Source organism: Ovis aries, chromosome 8 (genome assembly GCF_016772045.2).
Source record: "Ovis aries strain OAR_USU_Benz2616 breed Rambouillet chromosome 8, ARS-UI_Ramb_v3.0, whole genome shotgun sequence".
Taxonomy (NCBI): Eukaryota; Metazoa; Chordata; class Mammalia; order Artiodactyla; family Bovidae; genus Ovis; species Ovis aries.
In genome coordinates this window covers 81,533,205-81,546,244 of record NC_056061.1, presented here as the reverse complement: position 1 = coordinate 81,546,244, position 13,040 = coordinate 81,533,205, and the positions used below count along the sequence as shown (strand labels likewise).

Genomic DNA, 13,040 nt, shown 5'->3' with positions numbered 1-13,040 from the left:
TTCAGCAAGCCAGACAAAACACATAATGTCATAACCCAAATACACCATTACCTGGGACGGTGCTGCGAAGGAAAGGGAAAGCTTCTAGCTAACAGTTCAAGCTTTTCACCTTTCATATTAAATGTAAAAACATCCACCTCGCCAGGATGGATGACTGCTTAACATCAGGAAGGGCTATTTTATTTATTTATTTGAAAAGCTTGATTTTCACCAATATTTTTCCTCTTCCATAAACTTTTAAGGAGAAGTGATCAGGAATGGCACTATTAAATTAGGCCCTAGAAATCAACAAACGCTAGATGCTCAGTGGGATGCAAGCCCAGTGTCTAGCTGTCTATCCTTCCTGATCAAGAGACAACAGCTCCTGGGGCGGCCTTTCAAAGATGGAGAGGTTAGAAAGGTGGCGGAAGGCAGAGGAAATGAAAAAAGGTTAACAAGTGGGAGCCTAGCCTCGGACTCCATGAGGTTTTCCTAACACATCATAAAGCAAAAGCACTGCAGGACACACAGCTGGCTATGCAAAGTTCCAGATTAACTACAGGAGGGAATCCTACCCAAAATGTAGGAGTCAGAAAAAGTTAACAGGTCAGGTGAAATACGTCAGGCGTTTTCTCATTTAAAGAGCAGTGTTCATCATCCCTAGATACTTAGGTGGATTTTAAGGAGGTGGTTCAGGACCTAAGGGGTCTAAGAATGTGGAACATGTGCACAGTTTTAGACATTCTTGTTGCTTCCACAAACGGCCAGAACACTCTTAGTCCACTAATCAGATTAGATTCGCTAAGAATGCAATTATTGAGATCATGGAGTATTCTGAAAAAATTAAGTATCATGAAAAATTTAAAACAAATTGTTAAAAAATGCATGATTTCTCAACAGAGACAGTCTACAAATAGCACTTTAAAAACAACTATTTTCATGTATACAGTTAAAGGTGAGTTTCCCTAAATGCAAAAAAACCAAACCCTCTTTCAAATACTACCTTTTCCTACTCTTCAATCATTTCCTTTGAGATATGAATTTTAATGCTTATTTCCACCATCAGCAAACAGAGACTACAGACTTTGTCATGGGATCTTCCAATAATGTCCAAAGATAGAGAGAGCTTAGTGTATGTAAATACTTTGCAAGCAATCTCCAACAACACTTGAAATACATCCACATATCACACAAATACAGAATGAATAAAATAATTTACATAAAATTAATGTCCCTAAGATTTACTAGATGGAGCAAGTAACCAAGAGAAGCAGTATTTCCCCTCTTTTCACCAAATGATCTGACTGCTCAGGTTGCTTCTACACTCTCAGTGGTGCAAACAAGAGGAGAAGAGGGGAGGGGAGAGCAGCCCTCGGAAGCAGGGAGCTGCCACGGTTACCTGTTGAGCTGTTCACCATATTGGGCGTCATGCTGTAGGGGGGCGCCTGGGTGTTCATTAGCCCAGAGCTGTTGTTCATGGGCTGGCTGTAGGGCGAGCTGGAAGCCATGAGTCCACTCTGATTCATGCCGGGAAAGCCGCCTTGCCTACATGAAGAGAAAGCACATGCATCCGTATACTGACCACGCACAGGAGCCGCAGTTTACCCGGCAGTCATTTCTCACCGTGGCGGTCATTATGTAAGGGGTAGGGCCGTTATTTTTCTTCTTCCCTTAAAATAATTTATTTCTTGAAGCAAAAGACTGAACTCTACTGCTAAGTAATAACTTAATGCACCATGTAAAAATTCCAAATAATGTAAGTTCCACAAATAATCATGTCAGGTGTTCCAGGTTATAATTTATAGAGAGGAATATGAACAGGAAAGGGGGATCTTGAAATAAGAACAGGAATTACAAAAGCAAGCAAAATTAATTTCTAACATTTAAAAAGATTTGACTCTTCATTAACATAACTGAATACCCTTGCATCAAAAACCAAAAGTCAAGAAATAGAAAGCAGATGGGCAGTGTGAAAATGTTGTTTAAAAATTTTTTACTTTGACCTAAATTTTCTGATATAATAAATACTGGAGAAAGAAACTCCAAAACTCCCTTTAACAGTGTGTAATTAGGTACTATTAAAAACACATCAATTTCCCTACATTAAAATTACACAGTAAACATCAGACTTCCACTTCTTTTTGTAGAACTTCAAGATTGCCAGGAGAAATATCAACAACCTCAGATATGCAAATGATACCACTCTAATGCAGAAAATGAAGAGGAACTAAAGAGCCTCTTGATGAGGGTGAAAGAGGAGAGGCAAAAGCTGGCTTAAAACTCAACATTCAAAAAACTAAGATCATGGCATCTGGTCCTATACTGGGTTTGAAAAAGTGGAAGCAGTGACAGATTTTATTTTCATGAACTTCAGAATCACTGCAGATAGTGACTGAAGCCCTTGCTCCTTGCAAGGAAAGTTATCACTAACCTAGACAGAGTATTAAAAAGCAGAGACATCACTTTGCCAACAAAGGTCTGTCTGTATAGTCAAAGCTATAGTTTTTCCAGTAGTCATGTACGGATGTGAGAGTTGGACCATAAAGAGGCTGAGCTGAAGAACTGATGCTATTGAATTGTGGTGCTGGAGAAGACCCTTGAGAGTCCCTTGGACTGCAGGAAGATCAAACCAGTCAATCCTAAAGGAAATCAGTCCTGAATATTTATTGGAAGGACTGAAGCTGAAGCTCTGTGCAGCTGAGGCAAAGAGCCAATTCACTGGAAAAGACCTTGATGCTGGGAAAGATTGAAGGCAGGAGGAGGAGGCAGCGACCAGGGATGAGACGATTGGATGGCATCAATCACTCAATGGACATGGGTTTGAGCAAACCCATGGAGATAGTGAAGGACAGGAAAGCCTGGCATGCTTCAGAGTCCCTGGGGTTGCAAAGAGTTAAACATGACATGTTGTGACTGAACAACAAAGGAGTTTTTATACTGGAGGTAAGTGACCCAACAGGCTCCCAGTCAACCCTTCCTGCACTCCTGAGCAGACTCATTTTTATAGTGACTTAGTTTTGTGCCTATGCTCTGAGAAAGACAAACTTCTCTTAAATCCTGCAAAGAGGAAAAGGGTATTCTTTGAACCGAAGGAGACAACTGTCACACAATGTCATTCCTCTAACTGCTGGTAATGAGACAGGGAAAGATAGAGGGAGAGTTTTGAACAGCATGGTGGTTTAATTTTCCCAGGAAAATTAGGATACAGAAAGAAAGATAATGGTAATACTGCAAAATCTTGCAAAGACTCCACTGTTGGTAGTCAAGCTTTTCTTATGTCAATAGCACATTAAAAAAAAAAAAAAACTTATCAAAGTTTTGGCTACTAACATTTACTCTAAGGAGTAAAGCTGATAGGAGGGCTAAAAATGCTGAAAGTGAAAAAGCTGGCTTAAAACTCAACATTCAAAAAAAAGAAGATCATGGCATCTGGTCCCATCACTTCATGGCAAAAGATGGGGAAACAATGGAAATAGTGACAGACTTTATTTTCTTGGGCTCCAAAATCACTGCAGATGGTGACTACAGCCATGAAATTAAAAGACACTTGCTCCTTGGAAGAAAAGCTATGACCAATCTAGACAGCATATTAAAAAGCAGAGACATTCCTTTGCCGACAAAGGCCCATACAGTCAAAGTTATGGTTTTTCCAGTAGTCATGCATGGATGTGAGTTGCACCATAAAGAAAGTTGAGTGCCAAAGAATTGATGCTTCTGAACTATGGTGTTGGAGAAGACTCTCGAAAGTCTCTTGGACTGCAAGGAGATCCAACCAGTCCATCCTAAAGGAAATCAATCCTGAATATTCATTAGAAGGACTGATGCTGAAGCTCCAACACTTTGGCTACCTGATGCAAAGAACTGACTCATTGGAAAAGACCCTGATGCTGGGGAAAGATTGAAGGCGGGAGGGGAAGGGGACGAGAGGATGAGATGGTTGGATGGCATCACCGACTCGATGGACATTGAGTTTGAGCAAGCTCTGGGAGTTGGTGATGGACAGGGAAGCCTGGTGTGCTGCAGTCTATGGCGTCGCAGAGTCAGACAGAGGGACTGAACTGAACTGAAAAATGCACAGACATCTGGCTTATCTGTTCCAAATTAATTATGATTACAACCCCCTCCACCTCCATTAAACTGCCATTTGGTGGTTCTTAATGCATAACAGTAAAAAAAAAAAATTAACAGATTACTTAAGAAATTAACATAGGTCATTAAAAAATACTATTCTTTAAGTGCAGTTATTTTCAGTGGATTCAACCTTCTGCTTGGTAGAAGTTCAAACTTCGCCTAGCTGAATATTCAAAGTATCAAGGGTTTGAGTGGTTTTTTTCTTTCTTTTAAATATTATACCAACCATTCAGAGAAATTCTATACAAACTAACACTTATGATGGCTTGGAAAGAATATTCTAGAGGGCTGAAAGGCTAATGTGAGTGTGGCTCTGGGAGGAAGGAGTGTTATTTCTGCCTTGAATTCTCAGCTCACCTAAGTCCCCCTGAAGGTGGTAGGGATTAGACTACAGGACTACATGTCTAAGACCACCCGATGGTTTCCGATTCATCTCTAAGTTGTCAAATACTTATAAATACACTGCCCAGAAGCTATGAACATATCCCTATACAGTTAGGGTTTTAAACATCAACAATGTAGACTATTGGCATTATCTTTAGTATCTTAGGTTCTCTTCTCAGGTGTTTTCATTCAACATGACAAGTTAACATTTATGTGCCTGTTTCACAAGAAAGCAAGTATTACCTGTTGGGATCATTCTCTCTTAGCTGATAAATCACATGAAGAGCATCCTTGACTATGAACAGGCTGTGTTTTCTGGAGACTACTTCCAAGTCAGCAACTGCTTTCAAGTTTCAGCCAACTTTCACCTGTCCTTCAAAATCCAGGTTTAGGGGTCACCTCCTCTATGAAGGCCCTCCTTATTCCCTGACCTGGAAGCTCTGCCTTCTCCAGACTCTGTGCCTTTTATAGCTTTATAGCTTCTGCACTTTCCTTTGTATATTAACATAATTTAGGTTCATGTCTTGGCTCTTCTAGTGTATGCCTCTTGAGAAGTACAAATAAGCACATCACAGCTACTAAGAAGTGTTTGTTAAATGAATGGACAGAAAACGTTTTTATCATTGTGAACGGGCATTTGGATAGATGACTACCTTTTCAAGCTTCCACCAAATTCAGTTTCACATTTGGTGAAACTAACATGTGTATGAAACTCACAGTTCCTTCGGCACACTTGTTTACAACTGAGGTGGAAAAAAAGAATCAGAGTATAAAATCCACCAGGCAGATGGTTAAATTAAGTAACCTCAAAAGCCCAATTCTAATCTATTATTTCTCCCCCAAGTCTGCATCTTCAATCACCGTAAGATGATGAAAGTGCACATTAACAGGTTTTAAAAATAACAAAAAGTTCAAGATTTAAAGGTCTGTGCAGTGGATGTCAGGTGCTGGTTACAACCGTCCTCGATGAAACTATGCCTATGGCTTTAAAAGTCAGACTGAAAAGCCAGGGCTCTTGACTCTGTCATTAGTGACACCATCCACTGTTGCTGGGATCCAGGAAGAAAGCTCTCAGCCCAGTTCTTACATATGAACATGGAGGAACTGATAATGATGATAAATATTAATGATTTATTAAGTACTGACAAATATACTCTGCATGATTTCTAGGTACTTTATACATGTAATTTTTTAAGTTCCTGGAGGAAAGAAGGGAGCATTATGGTCATATACAGAGCAAGAAAATAAAGATCAGAGAGATTAAACAACTTGCCTGAAGACACACAGCTAGTAAGTGGTAGAAGGAGACTCCCCCAAGCCTGCTCGCAGACCAGTATACTATATATCCCCCCTCAGGGGTCCCTAGCCAGCAGATACTCCATGGGACAAGGCAGCCTGCTGTGTACCTTCCTTGTGTCTACCACACTTCTCTTCTGTTGTATTGCTGCTGTTGTTATTCAGTCGCTCAGTAGTGTCCAACTCTTTGCGACCCCATGGACTTGTAGGATGCCAGGCTTCCTTGTCCTTCCTTTACTATCTCCTGGATTTTGCTCAAACTCATGTGCACTGAGTTGGTGATGTCATTTAACCATCTCATCCTCTGCCGCCCTCTTTTGTTGTAGGAAGGGACAAACCAGAGCAGTGCTTTTCTCTGGGTTCCTGGAGGGCTCACTCGGTGAGGTGGACACAGTGAGAGGTAGTGGAAGTGGACAGATCAAGCCCTGGACACTGACCTCGAGGAAGGCACTTATCCTGGGGGCTACAGGCCTCCTGGGTGGTATCCAAGCAGGAAGGAACTGAGAGGGAAACAAGCCCTCCCAGGACAGCAGGGCACTCGTGCTCACGAGTACATACTTGGCCACCTGTCTAAGTGGGGGAGAGAGCCAGCCTGTCATTATTACAGGAGAAACCCTATTCATGACTGCTCTGGAAACCACTGCCAAGACTATTGGTAATTTTGAACAAGCAAAATGGGCTTTATACTAAAAAAGAGCTTTCAATGGCCTCGGTTGAATTTTGGAAATGGAGACAATTTGTTTTTTGGAATGAAACCGAAGATGGTGGCCTCTCTGATTAGGCTGAGTGCTCCAACTACTGTGGAGCCACCAACAAGAACATTTCCAGGGCTCACGACAAAAAGCTAACGTGGCTGGGCCGCTGACCACTTCCAGGACCAGAGGCAGTGCGCACAGACTTCTTTCTGACACTGCAACATCTGGAGTGCTCCGAACAGAATCAGGAGCGCAAAGCAGTCACAAGACAGTTCCTTTTTTTTCAAAAGGAAACAAGAGCAACAAAACAAAAACAGCCAAAAATATAAACTCACACAAGGGAAACATTTTCAACATAAAATGCTGCCCAAATGGAAGAGCAAAGGGCCCCAACCTTGATCTTTGGGTGTGTGAACTGCTGGGCTGCAGTTTCTAGCGGGTCTACGGGCTCAGATGGTTTTTATCATGAATGATGCTCTCCTGATGCCATAGATTCGTTACCCACAATGGCTGTGGTAATGGAGGCCAAATAACGTCTGAGAAGCGTGAGCTGATAAACACCTGAAAATGACTTTTTGTTGCTGTTATGCTGCTGAGGCGGCTATTGGTCTGCGTCCTGGTGGCTCCACAAACCGCGAGGCACTTCCTACATGGCCCTGTGCTGGTGGGGCCAGGGTACAGCCCGGCATGACCCCCCAGTCTGGAAGTGTCGAGATGTGATGTGTGGGGCTGTCATTTAGAAGCGTTGACTTGCAGAATGAACCAAAGGAACTTTAATCAGTCTTCAGCTGGGACTAGACCTAGGTGTCTAAGATCTGTCATTCCATGACAAGAAGGAGGTCATTACAACGAGAATAATTCAGACACGGAGCCTGCCCGTTTGCACTTCCATCCAGCACCGTTCCTGCTCGCTCCTCAGTCTATGCACACACCAGCAGGTTTTCACAGATCCTTTTATTCATGTGGGAGATTTCTCAGACATGACACATAAATCTGCCAATAATGGGCTGGCTCTGTGGGAAAAATCCCAGAAGCAAACACAGATTTTCAAAGTGACCATTTCCAATGGTTCACTGTGAAAACAGAAAGGAGAACACAGCTTCCCACTACAGTCTGAATTTAGCAGGTGAAATATAAGTATGAAATCAATAAAGAGTAACCACACATTTATAAATATCTTGTTTTAAAGTCAACTACAATAACATGTAAAGTAAAATAAAGTCTGTAGATGATTCTGGTGTTTTAAAAGAATATTTAGGTCATATTGTTTCAGCATTCACTACTATTCTTTTAACAGGGATAGACTGGAATGTGTAAAATGTTCATTTTGAGAATGAACTGATTTCTGATATAGCTCTTTGGAGAAGGGTAGGGGCAGACAGAGGGCTTCCTTTGTAGCTCAGTAGGTAAAGAATCTGTCTGTAATGCAGGAGACCTGGGTTTGATTCCTGGGTCAGGAAGATTCCCCTGGCGAAGGAAATGGCAACCCACTCCAGTATTCTTGCTTGGAGAATCCCACAGACAAAGGAGTCCGGTGGGCTGTAGTACATGGGGTAGCAAGAGTCGCACACGACTTAGCAACTAACCCACCAGGGGTAGACAGAAGAAGTATGTTGAAACAGACACCATGTGAGTGATGTTACTATAAAGCCCCAGTGGCAAAGACACACGGAGGGAAGCTCCACTCTGAAGAGTTCCAGCACTGGAGACACCATTCCCAAGTCAAAAAGAGCATGCTTTACTGGAGAACGGCATGACCACCAAACACATGTATCTTTCTCTATATGAACTGTCACCATGGACTTAGTTTAAGTTATGAAGCCAGAAACATAGTTTAAGTTATAAAGCCAGAAAAGACTGCTTACTGAAAAAATAAATGAGACTAACACTGAAATTTAGGGCACTTTCTCACTTAAAACCCAAAGCTATCAGAACCGGGAACATGAAACTCTGAAAAGCTCAATTTCAGCAGTTTATCCTTGGAGAGGATACACTTCCATTGCATACACAGTATCACACAGGATGCCCTATTTCAACTGTTTTATAAACACACATTTTGCACGTATGTCTCCAGATCACTGGTGAAACAGACTTGCAACCTAAGTTACACAGCAGCTCTTCCAAAGCAATACCAAGAGGGACACACTGAGTCAAGATTAGAGTAAGTCCTCTGCAGACGAACCTTCAAGTTGCAAACTTTCAAAGATGTGAACATGTGTGTCATCAACATAAGGCATGAGTGAAAATGCAGCTTGGACTCACAAACTTACTTTGTTGGATTTATGAGCCAACTGGACTTATGAACACCCTCTTGAAATGGAACTTGTTCATATGTAGTGGACTTACTGTGTTCTAAATCTAATATCTGAAGAGTGAAAATCACTAGCTCTGCCCCCAAACAACACAATTAGAAGGAAAGCAAAAGCTGTCTGAGCTGCAGCCCACTTTTGGTGTGGCTAATCCATGAATACACCTGTCATAACAAACACAATACAGTTCTAGGGGTGAAATCATGTTATAATCTCAACAAGCCAGTTGCTCTGGCTAGAAATCAACCCTGTGAAGGTAAAGCAGCATTGACACTGAGACAAAGAACAAACGTGAGTGCCAATGACTTAAAAAACTGTAGGCTCCTGGGAAGATACACAGCCACATGCTACTTTTAATAAAACTATCACACCCTTTTCACTCAGGAAGACATGCTATTAATACAATAATAAAATTAATTAGAAATGCCCTCTGCGTAGTTGACAGTTACAGTCATGTGTTCATGATGGGTGTGGGAGGGGAAGGGAGGAAGGAGCACACCAGTGGGCCCGGACAAAGGCAAACAGAAGTCAGGCCACCAGAGCTGGCCAATAGCAAGCACACTGGGTGGATCATGGGGAAGTGTGAGCATTGAGGGTACTTACACGGATGCAAACAGTTTCACTGAGAGGTGAAGGAGAAAGGCGGGGAAGGCAGGAGGAGCGCCTTAGGCATCGACAGGCCCACCTGAGGAGGCCAGGGCGCCTTCCGTGAGGAAGGGATACGGGGCCCGAGCCACTCCTCAGGTGAGATCTGAGGGATGGAATGGGACTTAATCAGGTGACGGAGGAGAGGAGAGGAGAGAAGACAGATGAGAAAGAGGGAAGGGCCACATCACGAGGCTTCAGTTCTTTTGCCTGTACCCTCAGAGGAGCTGACAGAGGTTAGGGGTTTTAAGTGGGAGAAATGGCAGAAAAGGATGTGTATTTCAGAGGCATGGTCCTCTGCAGGCACACCTGAGGCGGGAGGAGTGAACACAGGGCAACAGGTGTGAGGCTCTCATGAGTCCAGGTAAGAGAAGGCAGTGCGTGGAGCCGGGCTGAGTGGGGAGCAACAGGAGGCTGAGCGCTGCCTTAGAGGTAACCTGGAAGTACCTGGTGATGAGTCAGACTTTGGGGGTAAGAAACAGTGGCTGGGACATCTCCTGGCTGCACGAGGGGCAGGTGCGGGGCAGCTGCTGTGAGGGAAGACGTCAGGGAACAGGAGCTGGGCCTTGGACACGCGGCGTCTGAGTGGCCCTGAGCTGCCCGAGGCAATGGCCGAGAGGCAGCTGGAGACGCAAGTCTGGAAAGCAGAGGGTGAGTCCCTTCATTCATTCATCCTTCTTCCCTAGGCAGGGACACCCTTTACAAGGCTTCTTGATCTGTTTTCTAAGGTCTTCTCCTTGTTGTGAACATGATTCTCTTTCTAAGGCAGCCTGTTCCCTTAGAGAGAACTGAAATGGGTATGATGCCAGCAACAAACTGGTTAGAGCAAGTCATCAGTCATTTCCCAGATATGAATTAATAACCCCCCAAACCCTTTGGTAACTGACGCATTTAAGTTCTTTTCTTTTAAGGGTGGGCAAAGAGGAATGTAGTAACATTCGACATCTCTATGAAGAAGGCCCTTCCAGTAGAGGGGGTGATGACGGTTAGCCTGTTCTCTAGAACCGTCTTTCCTGAGTGCACGTTTGCAGGTAACTCCTCCGAGCAGAATTTCTCCTATGCAGGTCTCTGTTGCGGGCTTGTGTAACAATACAGAGGTGCCCACAGGGCCTGCCTGTGCCTGAAGCGTTCCTCCTGCTTGTCTCTTGTCTCCTTCACCCCGCATCTCAGTGAAGTTGTTACGACCAAGCACGGAGGGATCCCGCATATGCCATCCTGAACTTCCTGAAAGCCCACATCAGAAAGTTTGTTTCCCTTTTTGTTAACTACTCTGTGTAGACTTCTCAGAGGGCTCCAATCTGTTATCAGTCCTGTTGCTGGCACTCACTCAAAAATGCCACCAGCCATGCAATTTGAAGATGTAGTACTTCCTTTTTGCCTCAGTGAAGGTAACTAGTTTCAGCTGTTCCTAAAGCCGCTGACTGGTCTTCACCTTGTTTCGCAAAGCAGCCAGGAGAACAAATAGAGCTCCAGGCTTCTGAAGTGAGAGACTTCCTCGTTGGGGTGTGAAGAAAATGCAAAAACTCTCTGGCTACCTGAAGTTTGGTAATTGATAACTAGGAATGCTCTCTTCATCTCAAAGTTGATTTCGGTTTGTTCAGCCCATTGTTCTGTTATTACGAAATGTTTACTGGCAATCATACAAAAATGACTAAAAGTCTCCCTTTTGAAGATGCTACATTCAGAGATTTTGACATCAATGCTTCTCTCAAGTGCAAGTGTGAGAGTTGGACTATAAAGAAAACTGAGCGCCGAAGAATCGACGCTTTTGAACTGTGGTGTTGGAGAAGACTTAAAGAGTCCCTCAGACAGCAAGGAGATCCAACCAGCCATTCTAAAGGAAATCAGTCCTGAATATTCATTGGAAGGACCAATGCTGAAGCTGAAACTCCAATACTTTTCCCACCTGATGCAAAGAACTGACTCATCTGAAAAGACTCTGATGCTGGGAAAGACTGAAGGTGGGAGGAGAAGGGGACGACAGAGGATGAGATGGTTGGATGGCATCACTGACTCAACTGACATGAGTTTGAGTAAGCTCCAGGAGTTGGTGATGGACAGGGTGGCCTGACACATGCTGCAGTCCATGGGGTTGCAAAGAGCTGGACACGAGTAAGCGACTGAACTGAACTGAAGTGCAGGGTGTTAAGACAGCCAGAGGGGGCAGCATTGGGCCCCAAACCTGTCTTTCCTGGAGCAAGAGGTGACCCCAGACCTTTGTGGATGCTGGCACCTGTGGCTTCCAACCAGCCTCTAATAAGCTATAACTGGTGCATAGTTCCCTTGTCTGGTAAAAATGGGATCTGTTGAACCTTGTGAAAGAAAAAATGAGTTGCCACTGATGTCCCCCATAGAAAGAAAAAAGTGTCCCATTCTAACTGCATGATATTCAAGATCTTTGTTTTAAGAAAGTTTATCTTAAGATCATAATACCATGCAAGATGTCCAATGACTTATAAAGGGGACTATTCTTTGTCAGTGACGGGAGTTCTCAGCCTCATACCAAGACACTCCCTGCATGTGTACAAGCCATAAGGGAGAGAAAGCTGACACAGGAACGGGTCTCCTTGGAGGTACAGGTACCTCATACACAGGGAGCAAACCAGCATGACAGGTACTGAGGAGCCAGTTAGTAGCTGTAAACAAGCTGACCTGTGTACCGTTTTGGGAGGGAACAACCAAGAGGGCACAAATCTCATGCATATTCAGACTTTTTAGACCCTCATTCTTAGACTTCTTAGACTCTAGTGGACCAGTCTGTTGGCTGAAAAAAAACAGAATTTGAGTCCTGAGATCTGCATTTCATACGCTTTACCACAGCAACACCAAAACCCCCTCTAATGAGGAATGCACTTGTCCAGGGCTGCAGTGTCAGGAAAAATATCAATACTACAAAGTTACTTAATTTGCTGAAACACTATTCAAAATTAGGGTAAACATGCGGCAGGAAAGGCCTGGCAGCTGAGCAAAACTATAGTTCTTTATGTCTATACCAGTTGATGAAAGAAGCAGGAAAGGCAGGATCCAGCAAGTTCTTCTCGGTAGGTTTTTAACAGTCAAAACTATTCCAGTAAGAGTTAACAAGGGACAAAATCTTGTGTGTGCTCAGTCATGTCTGACTCTTTGTGACTCCATGAACTGTAGTCTGCCAGGCTCCTCTTGCCCATGAAATTTTTCAGGCAAGACTACTGGAGTGGGCTGCCATTCATATTCCAGGAGATCTTCCCAATCCAGGGATTGAACCTGCGTCTCTTATATCTCCTGCAACGGGAGGCAGATTCTTTACCAATGGCACCACCTTACGGTTGGGTATTTTAATCTATATGATGGAAATGGAGCTAAAAATAAGAATGAAGGTCAAGACCAGGACAGCTGCAGGGAGTTGCTCCCACAGCCTCGCTGCTACCAGCTGAGAGGTGCTCTGGGCTGTCAGAGAATCCAGCCTCCTTTCCACCTATGATCGTCACATGGTCACCCACGACATCTTCCCTGCCCCAGACTGGATCACATCTTCTTCACCACTTATAAACTCTTCCTGTTGCCTTCAGTCCAAAACTCTGTTGAGGTTATGAGATTTCAGGCTGGCAACCACTTCTGGGTT

The 13,040-nt window shown here is 43.7% G+C and overlaps 1 protein-coding gene across 11 annotated transcripts in view; it reads right to left on the bottom strand.

Annotated features, from left to right (window-relative positions):
• ARID1B (AT-rich interaction domain 1B) overlaps nucleotides 1–13,040 on the bottom strand; it is a 424,945-nt gene that overhangs the window by 41,312 nt on the left and 370,593 nt on the right. For all 11 annotated transcript variants that reach the window (XM_060419862.1, XM_042253667.2, XM_015097501.4 and 8 more), the window contains one exon: nucleotides 1,379–1,524. In XM_060419862.1, coding sequence (XP_060275845.1) covers nucleotides 1,379–1,524 — 146 coding nt within the window. The remainder of the gene's footprint in view (nucleotides 1–1,378; nucleotides 1,525–13,040) is intronic.